Below are 18403 nucleotides of genomic sequence, written 5' to 3' on the forward strand. Positions count from 1 at the left end.
TATGACAGCTCCCCAATAATGAAGCTAAATCGTTGTTTGCCCCCTGGTGTCTGGCTGCAGTACAGCTCATAAACCCCACCTCTTCCATGTTAGTGGATGTGACATGGTCCAAGTTTTATCCCTATCACACTGTGTATGGTCCAGTGTCCCTCTTTCTGGTAAGTTTGGGTTTAACTACGGCCGCACTTCACAATCAATGTGCAGACCTTGTCTCCGATGATGTCACCAGCACAAGATGGCAGCAACTGTGTCTGGGATATTTTGGCCTCAATTTTTTACAACTTATCCCATCTTCCTTTTGTGTCTATGGTCTCTGATGTGTGTAAGAATGTACAGTATTATGTCTTACGTGAAACAACATATTTCTGTCCACATGCAAGTCAAATTTTATGTCTGTGTGCATCTAATTAATCAATTATTATTCACTTATTCATACATTACAATTACTAAATAAAATGTGAGTTAAAACAGTGACAGTTTGAGTGTGTGTGTGTGTGTGTGTGTGTGTGTGTGTGGGAGTTGCTGTGAACAGGGCCAGCACATATCATCGCTTATTGGAGATGGAGAAGATGTTTCCTCGGGGGTCAGGGAGCAGCCGTCACTTCACATGAACGCAGCCAGAGAGGAAGTGGAATGACAAAGCAGGGGACGGGTGCAAGACAATGGTGAGATACAACAGAGAGGACAGAGGACAGAGTAGTGGGGGTTGGGGGTGGGGTGCAGGGTATAGGAAAGGGTCAGCATCATGCCAAAGAAATGCAGGCTTTAACTGAGAGGGAAAGACGAAGAAGCAAAGAGAAAGAGTTAAAAGAAAAAGTGACACAGTTTAACCTATGCTATCCTTCTCAAGGAAAAAGGCTGCTGGTTTCCAAAAAACTTATATGTGGGAAGAAAAATATACGGGAAGAAAAATAAATGATTGAAGCCAGTTTACTGGCACTAGCATTTCCCCTTAGCTGTCAGGAAATCCTTCCTCTCCTCCGACGGAGTGGGTGTTTTGGTATTTATGGGTTTTAATAGGAAGAGTGTGATCATCATATTGACCGGCCTGCATGGCTCCTAATGGTCGCTCTAAATCTTAGAGAAACACACTGTATTCCAGGGTGACTTACAGTCAAATTAACATGGAGAGGGAGGACGGCAGGGCTGCTCCTGCTGGAGGGGAGGAAAACAATCGCTCTGATGATTGTCAGACATTTAGAATGGGGGAATGGGCTGGTGGTGGTGCGACAGGCAATAAACGATTTTCATCAGTAGCAGCGGGAGAATGAGATGGTTTAGAGAGGGTGGGCGGAATCAAATGTGCTCACCTTCCATTATAAGAATCATAAAATACTTTTAATGACCAAATATTGGGCTCTCTGAAACAATATATTGGATCATATTACAAGCGTTGCTTGCTGTCACACTTTGGCTCACATGCGCTAAAATCGTGAAGCCTTTGTGTGATTCTATTTTAGGCTCACTTCTGTCTGTGTGTGCGTGAGTGTGCCTGTGTGAATATGACTGATTGTCACACTCTGCTTATTAAAGACATGTACTGTAATAGTGACAAAGAGGAGGATGGGGCAAGCAGGACAGTTATCTTGTTTCTCGTCTCCTCTTTCTTGCATGTATCTTGATAAATCCTGTCTTTATTGGGACAGACACAGTGGAATTGTACTTTCCAACTGAAATGTTTAATCAGTTAAAATATCAGTTAAACATGATATGAATGAATAAATCTTGTCCATCCTGTGATTGAGTGGCGATTCTCAAGAGGATAAGCAATATATGGATGGATGGATCTACAAATGTAAAGTAAGCATCAGCCTTTCTCTTAGCAGGCTACTTTCCAACTTTGCTGGCCAGTCTATGACTATCGAGCCCGGTCCCACATTTTTCCACAGAGGACATCAAGCTTGAAAAGTACTTTCCCCCCCAAAAATAGAGGTATATTAGTTTTCAGGAATCCAGAAAACAGTGGACAGAAGGGATTGTCAAAGTCACTAATTAGTACTCAGACAAAGGGAGGAGGGAAAGACAAGTTGCAATCAAGGTAAAGTATAGGTATAATATGTTCAATATGTCCACAGATACAGGCTACATGCCATGTAGAGCATAGCACAGAAAAGTCTTGGATCGGCAGCTACATGTTTCCAACTTGACGCTGTTCCTCAGGCAGCATCTATATTATTTACTCCTCTCTGCATCTTTTGTGGCATTTCCTACAATGTTTTAAATTGTTTTCTAGTGTTTAATATGACACTTAGCTATAGGGCTGTTCATATTCTTTATCAGCAGCATTGCTGATAAAAAACCGCAGACAGTTTTGTGTTATCATCAATATTCTCTCCAACATCCTGAGAAAAAAACCTATATAAACATGTTAAACATTATTTACTCATATAATAATTGTATCTGTACAATGTTCCTGGTAGGCCGTAAGCACTTGTGAGCATTCAAAATAAGTAGTTTTTGATGTATTTGAATTTGGTCAATTTTTTCTGTCTATATACATAATACTACCAGGTGTGGGACACCGGCAGAATGAATGTAAATGTAAGTCATTAAACTTTGGACAACCACAGGACCTGAGGCTGCTCTTTAATTGGTTGTTACAGATTTTCCAGGGGACACAGCTCTTTGCATTACAGACAACCCCACTTTTATTTACAGCCAATGGGTATTGGTTTACGTTATTTTTATCTAATGTGATTGGCACACTGTCTCAGGTACATACTGAGTTACTTCCGCTGTGCACTGACTGGCATAGATATGGAGACCTTAAGGGGAACTACAACAAATCTGGGGCAAAACTGCCCCTGCACTGTTTCTTTTATGAGAAACAGAGGTGACTAACTGGATGTGGTAAGTAATGCAGTTTACTGCTTCACCTGTTTGCTGTTTCAAAGTGGTACTGTGGACAATGACGGGGGTGCGAGACCTAAAACATCTCTCTGAAAAATACAAACAAGTTGCCACTGTCACTTAGACACAATGAGGCTAGATTTTTGCGGCAGGCTTAGCATTGCTCAGCGGCTTGATGAAGGCTACAGGATTGACATGTTGTGAGTTGTGTTGTTTTTGTTGAGTGTGGCTAAGGTTTGTTTGTCTCCCCAACACTTCACTCCCCTCAAATACATTTTATCACCAGCCACCACTGATTATCATCATTGTTTAGTATAAATGCTTTGACAGAATGGTGCATTGTTTCCTGCCTTTTCTCGGTTTATAAATAAACCTCTACATAGAGCAAGTTCTTGATGAAGAGTGCCAAGCTTGGAATGCATTGGAAGGCAGAGCAGCAGCTGATCCAAACCTTTTCTGTGTACTATATACCATTTAGTGACTGTATCTGTAGACATATTGGACAGATTAAAACCCTTTACCTGTTTCTATCAGCTGTGGCTCATTGGGTGGAGTGGGCTCATTGCCAGGTTGGCAGTTTGATCCCCAGCTCCTGTCTGTATGAAAACGTGTCCTTGGGAACATGTTTTCCTGGTCACTTTTTTTTTTTCAAATAAATGACTTGGCAGTTCATTAAAATGGGACAATGGCATATCACAAGGTTCCCAGAGCCCAAGGTTACTTCTCCAGATTTCTTGTTCTTCCAACAACTTCTGTAAAACCAAACATTATTTATAGGATTAAAAAGAAAAAGCAGCAAATCCTGACACTTATAATATTGGTTTGTTAGGAACCATTTTCACTATCACAAAAAAGACACATTTGGTTGCAGTAGTTAGTATTTAGGGCAGCTGGACAGTATACAAACGAATAGCATGGTAATGGTGTGGTATGGTAATGATCATACACATCGCCCAGTGGTTCACTGAAGTATAAATTATTTTTTGGAAAACAATTTAAGCCCTAGGGGTAGAGCGGTGGCCATCTGACCAGAAGGTAGGAGGTTCGATCCCAGTCTTCCCTATCTGTATGCCGAAGTGTCCTTGGGAAAGATACTGAACCCAAAACTGCCCCTGCACTGTAGATAGATGATAGATAGATGCACTGTATGAATGTGTGCGTGAATGGATGAATGGCAAAAGACAGTACTGTGAAGAGCTTTGAGTGGTCATCAAGACTAGAAAAGCTCTGTATAAATACAGACCATCAACCCACCTGGCAAAGAGGGATAAGATATTGTATAACCGACTAATGATTCACAGTAAACACATTTCCTTGTTGGTTTTGCTCTCATCTTTTAAAATGAGATGCATGTCACCACACCAGTCCTTTAAATGTCCTGCACACATTTTTTACACCCACGCTCATGTTCCTCCATATTGTGCCTGATTTAACATCTTTTCAGGATTGTGAGGCAAAATCTCCCCAACAGAACCTGCTCTGGTGCATTCAGGAGCTTAAGGACATTTATCAAGTGAAAATTCCAAACCTTTTCCTCTGGGGATATTTTGACATGTTGACAATAGGAAGAGCTCATGTGTCAATAGTAAAATTGAACTGGTATTGTTCATGCTAGCTCACTGTCACATTGAACTGACTAACTGGGACACTTGGAGATAAGGGAGCCCTTGTTAATGGTATTAGTGAGACCTGTTCCTGCTATGACTGGTCAATCGGCTGGTTCCAGCCTCCAAAATCTTCTCTATTTTGAATCAGTCCCAAACACCATTAAAGTAAATACATGACAGCATCCAAACTGCAGCCATATAGCGCATACATATAGTAATAAATACAAACTCAGCAGGCAAATGAGAAGGTGGCCACTCTCCAGACAGATATTTAAATTTGCATGAACAAGGTTCATGATACAAACTTTGTTGGTCAAAGGAACCAAATGAGTAACATAGTCGACCTTTTGTGACGAATGGCAGGCCGAAATTTGGCCGATGTGACTAATTGCAAACAGGAGCCGAACAATATAAATGGCAATGCACGCCTGCGCTTGTCATCTGATAGTCGACGGAATGGAGTTATGAGCTATGAGTTGTCCCCCTGCTCGATAAAATGATCGGCCCTATCAGCTGACATTGAATGTCATTGCTGGTGAGCAGAGGAAATTGTGCCTTGAAGTTTTGAGTAATTGAATTTGTAAAAGTCATCTTATTACCCTATAATGCGATATGCAGATTCAGAGGGGTCTGCAATTTACAAAAGGGTCGAACCGCTATGAAACTGCCACCATACCCCCACTTCCTGCCTGCACAAACACACACACACACTGAATTATTAATCCAGATTATTGAGATCTGTGACTATGACGCTCAAATAGTATTTCCTTACAAAGATACTGTGGAAATGCCCCTCACACTTTGGCTCATTACTCTAACGTCTCTATGACTCGAGCTGTCAGGATTTAAATATCTTTGACCAAGTGTTCTCATAGTAAGAGAGTACGAGCCTGTCTCGTCCACAGAGCTGCGGATACGGTGGAGGACATAAAACTGAACCATGCACGTTATATGAGGCATATTTTCAAGACTCTCGAAGGCACGCTTGACAAACTGCAAGGCTTTTCCAGTTATACGCTGTACGTAAATATAGCAGACAGCAAAGCAGGGTGAAAATAACTGTGGAAAGTAAACAATCTTTGTGGTTATTTCAGTGATTGCGCTAAATTCATATAGGTGATATTGCACCATAATAACAGTTTCCTGAAAGAATAAAGTACAAAAGTTTAAGCCTTGAGGTAAAAATAATTCATCAAGCAATACGACATAGGTGAGACGTGTGTCTTTAGTATGTATCGATGAAAGTGTCTACAGTGTGCGACTGTGGGTGGAGCTGTTTAGTCATATCTTTAGTCCTTACACAGTCATATTCTACAGCGATGTCTTGAGGTTGTGAAGAAAGAAAAAATATCACCTACAGGAGAACTTGTTGAAAAGAAGAACGAGGCAAAAAGACAGAATCAATGCAGTATTTCTAACCTTTTTGGCTGTCAATGACAAAGTTGCCTTCCTCATTTCCCGAGGCGATCTTGTACGTGATTCCGTCCCCATCAGGGTCCTTCGCCAGCACCGTGGCAACAAGTGTGTTGGGGCCCGCGTCCTCTGAGACGAACGTTCGATATCTAAAATAAAAAAATAGAAACTATCAACATCTCACCTGGAAGTCCTTAAATTCAAAAGGACGTGTTCTGAGAGGCAGCTCTGGAGGTAAAACATACACATCTGAAACAAATATTTGTCAGTTTTAAATCACTTCCATCAAATTCACATTGAACCATGAGTTCAGTGCTTCAGAACAATGATGCTTGTATGGTAACGTAAATTTACAGACCAAACAAATGTATCAGCGCATTTTCCTCACTCTATTTAATAACATTATTAGTGTCATTTCCAATATAGTTATTCAGTGGCTCTTTGACGTTTGAATCCAACTAAAGCGAGCAGACACAAACCAGGCTGGAGAAACTGCAAGGTGGGGAAAAAAAGATACTGCTGTAAAATGCATCAGCTCTACGATGGCGGGCATCATAGACCTTGTGAGAAAACACCCCAGATGATCAAAACTCATAACTTTGGCCATGTTAGCCTGAGGTTTGCTCTTGACTCTGACATGACGTGCTGACTGTTCAGTGTGCTGGGCGATGGCTGGACCAGTGGTTGTGATACACACTGTGACCGAAGAGAATTTCATCAAATGTTTACAACTGCAGCCACAAGAGGACAAACTGTGACTTTCACCAAAAGTAAGTGCTTTCTCTCAGCGGTGATTCCACAGTAGGTGCAGAATACTGAGACACATCTGACTCGGGTTTTCAACACAGTGAGCAGACTGCATGTACCGAGGATTCTGTCTATGTTAAATCCCTTATGTTTTAATGAGACACATATCCTCAGTGAGCTCAGCATCAACAGTTTCCTGTTAAACCAGCTTGTCGATTGCTCTCATCATGAGCCCCAGGTGTTAATCAGTCAGTGTATGTGTGTGTGTGTGTGCATGTGTGAGAGAGAGAGAGAGAGCAAGAGAGACGGAGAGAGAGACTTTTTCCTGTGGCATGTTTCCCACAGTAAACTAATATACAGTACACAGGAGTGGGTCAACACAACACACATTTTCTTGGTGGTGTTGGCCACTGGTCTGCATCACTAACCTGGAGCACACTCACGGCGGCTGAACCCTAATCAGATATTAAGGGTCTCTGCTGTCTATTGCTGACTCTTAAACCACAGGACCAGGGACAGGGTGTACCTTAAATATTTAAGTGATGTTTCTATGTTAGGTTTTTTTTAAGGTCATGTTATCTTTTTCAAACATGTTTGAAATAAAAATAAATGAATAACAAAATATTAACTCATGCAGGTAAGAAAAAGGCACAGCGAACAACTGAACTCAAACAACAAATGTCTGAAAAGAAGATATGGATTGTTACCAACCACTAAATGCCACAATATTCCAGCTTTTTTCTATGCAATGTACAAGAGAAGCATTTTTACTGATTTGATTTTGAATTGCACCTCCAAATTAAACTCTCCATCTCTCTCTCTCTCGCTCTCTCTCTCTCTCTCTCTAGGAAAAGGAAGTAGGGAAAATGTCATTTGGGCTGCAAGTAATTGTGGGCATTGTCCCCTCCATACAAAAGCTTTAACAAGAGAGTCTTAAGAGAGACTCCTGAACCAATCACTATCTTCTGTGCGTGTGCGCGTGCATGCACCTTTTAGCATGTTGATCTCAAGGTTAATAATAAACTATAGCTCATTCTTATGTCCTTTATACATTGCCTCTTCACATGTGTGCATTGAAAAGCAGCTCACAGACTTGCACTGTATCCATCTGTCGCTCGGCCCTGGCGAAGAGGTCTATTTGTTTTTCACTGAAAACAAGGTACTCTCATTAGAAGTTGAACACTGCGATCATGTTCTGTCACTGCTGTCTTTCTGCCTCAGCAACTGTTGGACTAGCTCTGCCCGGGACGATCAGTGTCATGTCGCTCGTTTTTGCTCCGTTCGCCGAGCGCTGCTGCAGCATTTGAGTAATTCCAGCTCCCGCTCTGCAAGCCGCACACTTCTCTGCAGATCGATACACAAGTCAGGTGAGGAGAGATGCTGCGCTGTGGTTCTTTATTATGCAGTTTCTCTCAGAGGGTGCATTGATCAAACAGCTTCCACTTGTGGTCTAAGGAGGCTTTTTGAAAAGAGCATTAGATAATTGCTTGTATTTATCTCACCTACAAACCAGAACAATCTGAGGCTTCCGTGTGCATTTCTGACGGCAATTAGCAAAATTATAGATGCTGTCAGTGCAGTTGAAATCATGCATAACTCTTTCACACTCTTTGTCCTGACTTCCCAAATTGAGTCTACTTTTGCATTACAGATGCAGACAGAGTAATCATGATGCATTTAAACAGAGCTGGCTTATGATTACAGCAGCTGATGTTGGCCTGGAATCGGCTCTGTGATATGACGAAAAAACTCCCAGCATCTATGATTTTCATATTGCTGAGCTACTACAACAACGGGAAGTTTGTCAAACTAGAAATACATAATTTAAGTGTGAATGTGTTCAGGGTCCAACATTTGCTGTTTTGTCCCTTTTTTAAATTTTTTAATATTGCAAATTAAATATCTGGCTTTTTTTTGGAATTCAAAATGTAACTTATTAACTGTCAAATTAAAAAACAAGTGCTAAACTGTAAACAAATTTAAACATAACCCAACTACAATAAACAGGCCAACAGGCCAAAAACATTAGTACATTAGAAGTAGATATTCTGTGTCAGGTCGTTCATATTGGTTGGGCTAATCAGGGAAAACTTCTCTGTGTGTCAAACACAAACTCAGTGCAGCCTAAATTAACTGCATCGAGGTAGTTTGGATATACATTTGAATGTCTGTCCAGTTCAGACAGAAAAATGCGGCTCAAGGATTATAGTGCCCCGGGGGTCTGGGGACATTCTTATTAGTATTCTGTTCTGATTTTTAAAGAGACTGTATTAATCACAAGAACAAAGAAGTTTTAGTTCACAAAATAATCTGAGTGGAGCGTCCTCCTCACACTGTCCTCCTCAGACAATGGCAACTGGGAAAACTGTCATCATAAAAAGATGGTGAGCTCTGTGATCAAATGCACCAAGACAGCTGCTATAGGGTGAGATTGTTTTGTCAGAAACAATTGTTGGTTGCGGCCATCTTGTTTGCACATACTTAGTTTCTTTAAGTGGAAGTCAACACCATAATACATATCTGCAGTGCCTCATGTATGAATTTTTTCATCTGCTCTTGTCCTACAGAGTCCAAATACACAGAATGTGTGACTGTGAGTTCCGACAGGACTGCTCAGACAAATATCCAGTGTATGACCCTCCCATAAAATGAAAACTAAGAAAAGTGAAGATTTATAATAATGAAATGGTAAACAAGAGAAAAGAACAGCAGTAGTTTCCTGCAAAGAATAAAAGCTGACCATGATCTACCATTTCAACTATTGCACCAAGCATAATGTAAATTTGATAAATACACATTCAGAAATAATGGTTCACTGCCATGACACATTTTTCAGGGGGAATTTTGGGGTTAATACTACTTGACACTTAAATCAACCTAACTTCAACAAACACTACTCTCCAACGCTTTCAAGCAGATGCTCGTAGGCGTCTGGTGCGTGAGCGACTGTGTATGTGAGTGTGTGCGAGGGAGAGTGGAGAGAGTTCAGGACGGATCACCCAGAGGATGCATAAAGCCCAGCAGGCAGGCAACGGCAGGCAAGTTGCCTTTTGCAATCACATTTGGGCTCTACAACAACTCTAATTTGACCAGATCAATGCTGCAATCAATTGAAAAAGGCCTGAGACATACACCACCACACACTAATTACTTTTTAGCCTTTTTTTCTTTTACTTTTTGTCTTAGTTTGTTTTCATTCCGTTGATCCAGGGAGAAAAGTATATGCGTCCCTTAGGCTGGAGCCTGGTGTCAGTTGTGAAAATTAATTTCTGAATTTAATTACTGAGGCTATTTAGTTTTTCCAGATAAGGTTTGGATAAGAATCAGGAAAGAGAGGCTGTGTGTTGAATAGCTCTGGATCAGCCACTAAAAACCACCAGCTGATTCTTCCATGCTGCTTACTTATGTGTTTTTTATTAGCTGGAATTACTGATTCCTTATTCATCAGTAATTAAAATGGTACGTTTCCATTTCACATGTTGAATACCATCTTATATTATATATATTATCTGGCATGAGCTGACAATATCAACAGCAAATTCATTCAGAATGATGCCGTGCTCAATGAAGTTGAGCTGTTTAATATGTACATGAACGTTTAAATATCAAAAGTATTATCTTTAAAATACAGGTGAATGGCATTGATTGAATTATGTCATTACTATTACTTGACAATTGCATTCCAATAGGAATATTCGTCTCCAAATAACATTGATAATGGTACTGTATAATTAGATTGTATGGTGAGCAGAATCTATTTATTTTATGTGTGGTGTAGCTACAAATACGATAATATCAATTCTGTATTGTTTTGTTTTTATTGATTTAATTATATAAACATGTGTAAATAATCATTTATAAAATCTATAAATACATTGTGCCCATTACAGACCATTATGTGACATTTGTATGTATGTATATGAGCTTTTAATGTATTCCCATGCATTAGCCAATATTTTGATGCTGTGACCTTGACCTCGGAAATAAAATATATATACATATATAAATATATGTATATATATGTATATATTAAAACACTGAATCTAGTCCTAGTTGAATCCAAATTGGATTAAAACAGCACGAGTTATCGCTGTGACTGTGACACAGACAAATGCCCCTGATTACAATACACCGGCACAGCGCAGGTGTAATAACCCACATTTAGGCTTCAGGTGGCTGCAGCAGTCACAACAGGAGCAGACACAGCTGCAGCTTCTATAGTGAAGCAGCAGTGTTTGCTGCAGCAGGAGGATAAGTGAGGCCTCTGACGGCGTAAATTTAGCATCTTATTAAAGTGGTGGGCTGAATGTGTGTGTACATGTGAGCAGAGTGTTTCATGTGAACTAATTCCGTGAGATTTGCTGCTGTTAATATTCCTTTAACATGTCTGCTGGGTTCTGGTGTGTGTTTCCCTGCGGAGTGTGACAGCTCAATCTGTTGAATCTATAGAATGTTTTCATCAGATCGAACCCTGAGAGGGCAAAGATGAAGGGAAACAAGCATTTTTACACAATCAAATTGATGCTAAAACACAAGAGAATTACAAATACAGAGACAATTCTACACAGAGAATGCCGTTAAATGTATGAGTGTGTGTATGAGGACTGTTATAATCCCACCAGTGCTTAGGTATGATAATGTTTGATTAATGATTTTTGATTGTTTACATGAAACAGAGAAACCTCAAACCTCTGATCGTCATTGACGGGAGATAAGAGTCATTAAGCAACATTACCTCTGCCAAGCTTTGGCTTTAATGTTACATTCATATACGGTTTACTATCATATATGTTTTACCAGGTACAATGTACTTTGAGTTGAAGGTGACAGAGGTTACAAAAGAAAACAGAATCAAAACTCATAGTGTTCCTGTGAATGTTGAAAACTGAAAAGTAGAGAGCTTTATTTTATCAATGTAGCCCTGGACATGCGTGAATCTTCACATGTACACACATTTACATCAACCCTGACAAAATGTATATTTCTATACAACTAAACTCAGCAGCAAATGTTGTCTACTGCATAATTAAACATAAGAGCACTTTTTATGTTCATGTTAAGGCGCTTATGGTTAGTGAAAGACAGTGGGCTGGTCTGGAATCTGAATATGACTCACGAGAGACACTGGTGGAATATGTACACCCACCATCCCCCCAAACCACCTTCTGGTCAGTCTGCTTCAGTTGATAATCGTAGCACTTTGTTGAATCAAATAATATGGTTAGTTGCCATGATGTTTCCAACAAAATGTATTTGCTGTTGAAGTTATAGAAACATATGTCATGTCCTTGTCTTGTGTGCTCTTATGAAAAGAGAGTTTTCATTTCTATTATTATTATATCTGTATGTTTTACTTCCACCTCTGTTTCTTTCTGTGTCCCTCTCTGTTTCTTTCTGTTTCCTGTTTTATTTTGTAGTTTCTGCTCCTGCTCCTGTGTTTTCCACCTGGACTTCCTGCCTTTGTTAGTTTCACCTGTTTGTCCTGTGCCACCTGTCTCTAGTTTGTCATTAGTTCAGTGTGTATTTAAGTCTCTGTGCTTGCCTTGGTCTTTGTGAGTTCTGTGTTGTAAGTGTCGTCTCACCACTCTGTCGTTGTTCCTCCTCCCTCCAGTAAATTCTGTAGTGTAGTGTCTTCTTGTGTCTCCCCTGTTTTTGCTGAGAAGCTATTTTGAGTTACTGTTATTTTGGATTTTGTTTGTTTTCTTTGTAAAAGCTCTGCCTTAATTATTAAAGGACTTTTTTGTTAAAGCCCTTTGTTCTGCCATTTTGGGTTCACCTGTTCCCTTACCCGCTCCCTCCTAAACGTAACAACATCATTTCTAGGAAACAGAGTTGTGTACAGGGTGACAAAACTAAGTGCTGTTCGATGATATTATTTTTCTTTGTTGCTTCAGATAGAACTTGATCTGATAGAACAGATGATCAGGGTACAAAATTGTAATCTGCGTTACATGCTCTACTATTCAGAAAACAAATCACTGTCTATTGCTGTAGCTTCTGTTAGTGGCCTTATTAGCTCTTGTCTATATAGAATTGCATTATGCAAATGTCACATGACATCACACTGATGTATCATACAGACAGCTGGTGCAGAGATTTTTCCACCTTCCTCTCCTCTCCCCCTCATTTCTTTATTCTCACCCCAACCGGTCGAGGCAAATGGCCGACAACTCAAGTCTGGTTCTAGAGGTTCCTTCCTGTTAAAAGTTATTTTCTGTTCGCTGTCACCAAGTGCTTGGGTTCTTCTAAAATGCAACTTACAATGCAAAGTGCATTGAGATAATGTGTATTGTGATTTTGTGCTGTACAAAAAACTTGAGCTGAATTAAAGTTAGCTAAACTCGAGGTGACGATCAGACCAAGGAGCTGCAGGCGAGCAACTAAGTGGTGGGTGGAGATAGAAACATGGCTTATTTATATATATTGATAGAACTGCAAAGACTAAATGAGGTAAAGGTGTAGAGATACATACAAGTCATTTTAAGGCCATGAAAGGATGTTTTCACAGAAATAAAACTTCTAAATATGTAACCGAGATGTGTTTTGAGGGGTTTAATCAAACCCCAGAGAGGAACTAACTGTATGAGAGTGTTATCGTTGCTCCATGGAGACTGTGTGATTACAGGGAAACAACAAACAGGGCATGAGAAATGTTTGCATGAGCGAAATTTGATTTGGTGAAAAACTGTCTCCCAGAACAATAACACTGAGGTGAGGCATGAGTTATAAAGAAATGGCTCCAGACAGTGACATCAATATGTCATGACAGAGACAATGAATGAATAAAAGATTAAAAAAAATTGATATCAGCAGGGATTATATCAGGGACTTTAGTCATAAGTCGTTACATGTAGAGGAAAAACAAGGCTTGGCCTTGATCTTTCCCTGACGATCTACAATACAAAAATATAAGAACTGAAACACTGACAGCTAAACCTCTACCCCAGACAGTGACTTTCAAATCATAAGAGTGAAGTCCTATCAAGCTTCAGGGGCATAGCACAAGATTTTGGGCCCTATACAGTCTCTGTGGGCGCCCTTCTTTTCTCGATTCACGATGTTACTCGTGCATATTTAAAAAGTGTCGTGTAAAAATTCAGAGTAAACTATACAAATGAATCTGTGGTATTTGTTAGGGTAGTCACTAATGAACATTACATGTCAGATTTAGTGTAAGTTATAATGATCTGATATGCTTAATTCTGCACAATATGAAATCTTGCTGTATTTCAATCCTCCTTTCCACACTTTTGCCTACAGTTACTATAGTTAAAAGAGGTCTGTGATATCTAGTGTTGAAATTACATGTTGCAGCTGAACACCCCTCACCTCACCCTCTTCTTCCAAACATGAAAGAGAAACTGTGGTAGCTTCAGTTGTCATAAAAACTCAGAAGGTGTTTAGTTTGTCCAGTCTGGACTAATGTAAAACATGGCGGCCTCCGTAGAGAGGGTCCCCTCAGTGTAAATATAAAGTATTTAAATATAAAGGGCCTTTTCTGGGGTAAAGAAAATTACAATTCATACAATTTAGATGAAATGAACTAGTGAAAACATCATGAGGATTATTCTACATTAAATTTCTGCCAATAGTTCCCTTTCACCTAAATCTTACACACTGGACCTTTAACATTTATTCAAGTATTTCCTAAATAATAACACAAAATACAGCTTTCGTCCAATCAACCTAAAGTATTATTGAATGTGGTGTAATCTCTCATTTTGTTACATCTTGCCAATAATGAAACAAACTGACATATGATGGAAAATGCTTCATTATATATAGTACTGGTATTTTCTCTCTCTCTCATATTTATGGCCATTTTCAAGATAAACCTTCTGTATGAACACAGCTGAGCTGTAGAACCTGTAGATCATCAGCCAGTGTGAATGTAAGCTATTTTATTTAGTTGCCTTATTGTGAAAGGTTGGTGACTGAATTTGTGTTTCCTGTCATCATAAGCATTGTATCTGTATGGGACTTTTATTGTGAAGGGTCACCAACGGTGGTTGTTTTTGAGCAAGACTTGACTAGAGAAAAATATACCAACATGTCGTCCTGGTTCAAGTCCACATTGTTCAGTTCTTATTTCACTATGAGCTCTCAGTAAAGGCAATTTAAACCCTTGGCTACACGAACATCTGCAACACACAGATGCAGCTGCTGTGCGTCCAGGTGAAAAAAAACTGTGTAACTGATGGTTGGACTCACCTTTCTGTGGAAAGAAATCCGTCCACAGTGTCTGCCCTCCGTTTGCTTTCTTTCTCTTTCCTTTTTCTCTTCCCTGACTTTTGCTTTCCTGAAATATTGAACACCACTTCTCCAGCAGTCAGTCACTCACTTCAATTGTGTGCAGCAAAGACTAAACCATTTCTTTGTAGGGGTGAGACAGGTGGCATCAGGAAGCCTACACTATTTTGGGATACAAATTTCAGTCAATCAATTTACTCAGTTTCTATTTACCTTTCCACCACATAGGCAGTAAGGAACAGTTAAAAGAGTGAATGTATCTGCACTTATGTCTCCTGCAAACTAGATTTTCAGATCTTAAATTATATTTTAAATTGAGGGAGACCACAGAAAAAGAGACAGATGTAACCAATGTTTTATTTGTGAAAATGCAGAGAAAAGACAACAATGGGTATAAAACATGTTTGATATTAAGGATTTAGGATTTAAGATTGGGGAGACTCTGACACAGAAGGTGACGGTAATATTATACCTGTAAACCCCTCACTTTACTGGATCATTTGGCCGGATAATCTAAACACGATCCCGCGATTGTTGGAACCCTGAAATTGGACCGATCGTCCTCTGGTGTGCAGAAGGCTTTAGCTGCAGTGTTGTGTTAAGCTGCCATATAATGTGTATACACAGTGCATATGAGATGAGAAGACACACAGGTGAGAAAGGTGCAGAAAGCAGTGGTTTCCAGGGCAGCAGAAAGGCAATAGCAGGTACAGTAATAGGCTCCTGACAGCACATGTATGAAAAATAACCATTCAGTCACTCACAGGAAAAGAGAGCCACGCAGATCTGAGAGTTAGTGAATGTAAAACCAAGAAAAACAAGTAGTTCTTTCTTTCTTTCCCTCAAAAGAAAGTAGCAACTTGACTAAATCAAAAATAACACTGTTCAGTGTTCAGGATAATTTTTGGATACTGTGAACACTAGAAACACACGGACACACACACACACAAACACACACATACACATGGATGCTCATTATCCCATGCTTCCAACTCCAAGAATCGATGCAAATAGGCCAGATTTCCTGCCTGGATGCTGATATATTTAATGACCTCTCTCCTTTTTTTCCTCTTTGTCCATCACATGCATTGACTCAACACACATGCCCACAGTCTCGCAAGCAGACACACACACAAACACAGTGAATCTATAGGGATGGTAATGAATTCAAATTTGTACGTTCCAAGCTCTTCCCATTGTATTTGTTTCCTCAAAGACATCACATATGTGTTTGCTAATTATAGCCCTCACGTGTGTGTGTCTCTGAGAGCATTTCAATGCATTTGTGCAAGTGTGTATGTGAAGCTCTGCAGAGCATGTACGTGTGTTTGAGTGATACATCATAGATTGTCCACTCCTGGTTTTGTTTCAGCTGCAGCAGAGGGTTGAGGGTTACAGAAGGAAAAAAAGTGACTGATTATGCGGCTGTCGCTGACAGTAAATCAATAAAACCGAACACACGCACCAACCCACGCAGGCATGCACACGCACAAACACGTAAACATGAATCCACTCCCTCTGTTAACAACATAAACAACGTAAACACATGCATATCGAATGCGTGATGCATGAATGCACTGTATGACTACATCACTCTGTCCATACCAACGCCCTACTTTGCTGGGACCTTCCTAATTACTGAACACACACACACAGACACACACTGAGTGCGAGCTCAGGGCCTCCTGAGGGTGCTGGTGGGCATGGCTGATTGACCCTGCCTCACCAATCTTTCCAGCTCTCTGCCAGAAAATCAACCAATTAAAAGATGCAGGCGCCACAGCGGCACTGCAGGGGGATGGGGGCAGGGGTGTGCTGGAATTGTGGGTAACGGCAGCTGCGAAGTTGGATAGGGAAGCAGCTGTGAGGAACTGACCTGACAAGGCAGGACAGTCAAGCTTTCTCTCTCTGTCTCTGTCTGTCTCTCTCTCTTGGGGCTCTTAGTAAAAAAGCTTTGGTTGTCTGAATTTGATGTGCTTCATGTACTTTGTACTGTACGTTTTACTTATAAAAGAGTTGTGCATGACGCTTCATTCATTTATTAATTGCTTTCTTTTCAAACCCACACAAAACCATCAAATCTAAATTCTGAATTCGAGCTGTTATCCCGTGGTATTTAGGTTTGATGATGTCAAAATGTTTTAGGCAACACTTCACCCTGAACCGAAGCATTTCATCAGATGCTAAAATAGAAGGAGGCACGCATCTAATGATCATTTCCAGTATCAATTATTCTGTTCTGTATGACAAACACTTCAAACAATACATTCAATATGCATTTATATAAAACAGAACAGAACACCTTATAAATTATTTGTTAAACTTTCGAATGCATTTTTCCTTGATAAATAATGACTTGGTCATCAAAACATCTGTTGGCTTATCTCTGCAACCATCCAAACAGCTTGGACTGTGTCAGTGATATATGTTCAACGGGAATGTGTGAAGACTAACCTAGTAAGATCATCCTGGCACTCAGAAGATCTTACCCTTGAGAGGCAGGCCCAGATTGTTTGTCCGCGACGATGCTTTCCAGAACGGATAAAGAATCAAGGGTGACACTCTAACAGCTTGAGTTCTTTTGTATAACATGTTGCTGTCACCAGAATGACCATCTGCTTCTAAGTGGCTCACCCTCACCAGCAGGGAGGAATCAGACACAGGGTAAGGAGGGTTTAAATGCTTAAATACCAAAAACAAACTCAGTGTCATCGTATACCATCGAAACCACGTTCCATTGTTTTGTCTCTTGCACAATGAACAACTGCGTAAGACTCAGACAAGCCCAGCTCTTACTTACACTTGTTGGGAGAACTCAGGCGCCTCATCGTTGACATTAGCCATTCGGATGCGCACTGTAGTTGTACCAGTCCGAGGGACCTCGCCCTTGTCTATTGCCATCACAACAAACTCGTACAGATGGTTGGGCCTCTCGTAGTCCAGAGGCCCCACAGGGAAGATGGTCCCGTGAGGGGAAATGGTGAAGTCCTGACTCAGGGTGTAATAGGTCAATTCTGCATTCTCTTCTGAGTCACAGTCGTTTGCTGACACTAAAGAGGAGAACATATAGTTGGAGAAAAGAAAGACAGAAGTTAGAAGTATTAAACTCAGACATCCACCCAGAGCCTCATAGATCTCAACCTTTCTTTTTTACTCATGAAGTATAGTCCAATACAATGGCTGATTTATGAGACAGTGAACTATCTAAAGCCCTTTTCCCACAGCGTGGTCCCAAAACACTTCAACTAAAGCTTTGTTTCCACTGCTCTCTACCCCCATAATATACCATCACTACCTTAGCTGCACAGCAGGAAACTGCCATGAACACATGAATGGAGGCACTACTTGTACTTGGACAAGGGTAAACGCATGAGCTGTGTTGTCAGAAGTACAAAATTGCTATAACTGTTATTTCCCTTTCTTTCCTTTCATTCCCACTTGGGTTTCTTCAGAAAAATGAAATGACATGAGGCATTACTTGTCAAAGCCTCATTGTTTATGGCAATAAAAAAAAAAAACGTCCACTGATGTAAGCC

General features: G+C 40.2%; 1 protein-coding gene across 1 annotated transcript in view; it reads right to left on the reverse strand.

Moving 5' to 3' along the window:
* The window catches only part of LOC109624855 (neural-cadherin), a 271831-nt gene that overhangs the window by 160851 nt on the left and 92577 nt on the right, over positions 1-18403 (reverse strand). Inside the window, exons 6-7 of the mRNA XM_069532203.1 lie at positions 17668-17917; positions 5877-6019 (exon numbers count right to left, since the gene is read on the reverse strand). Coding sequence (XP_069388304.1) covers positions 5877-6019; positions 17668-17917 — 393 coding nt within the window. The remainder of the gene's footprint in view (positions 1-5876; positions 6020-17667; positions 17918-18403) is intronic.

This window comes from Paralichthys olivaceus, chromosome 1 (assembly GCF_024713975.1).
Source record: "Paralichthys olivaceus isolate ysfri-2021 chromosome 1, ASM2471397v2, whole genome shotgun sequence".
NCBI lineage: Eukaryota > Metazoa > Chordata > Actinopteri > Pleuronectiformes > Paralichthyidae > Paralichthys > Paralichthys olivaceus.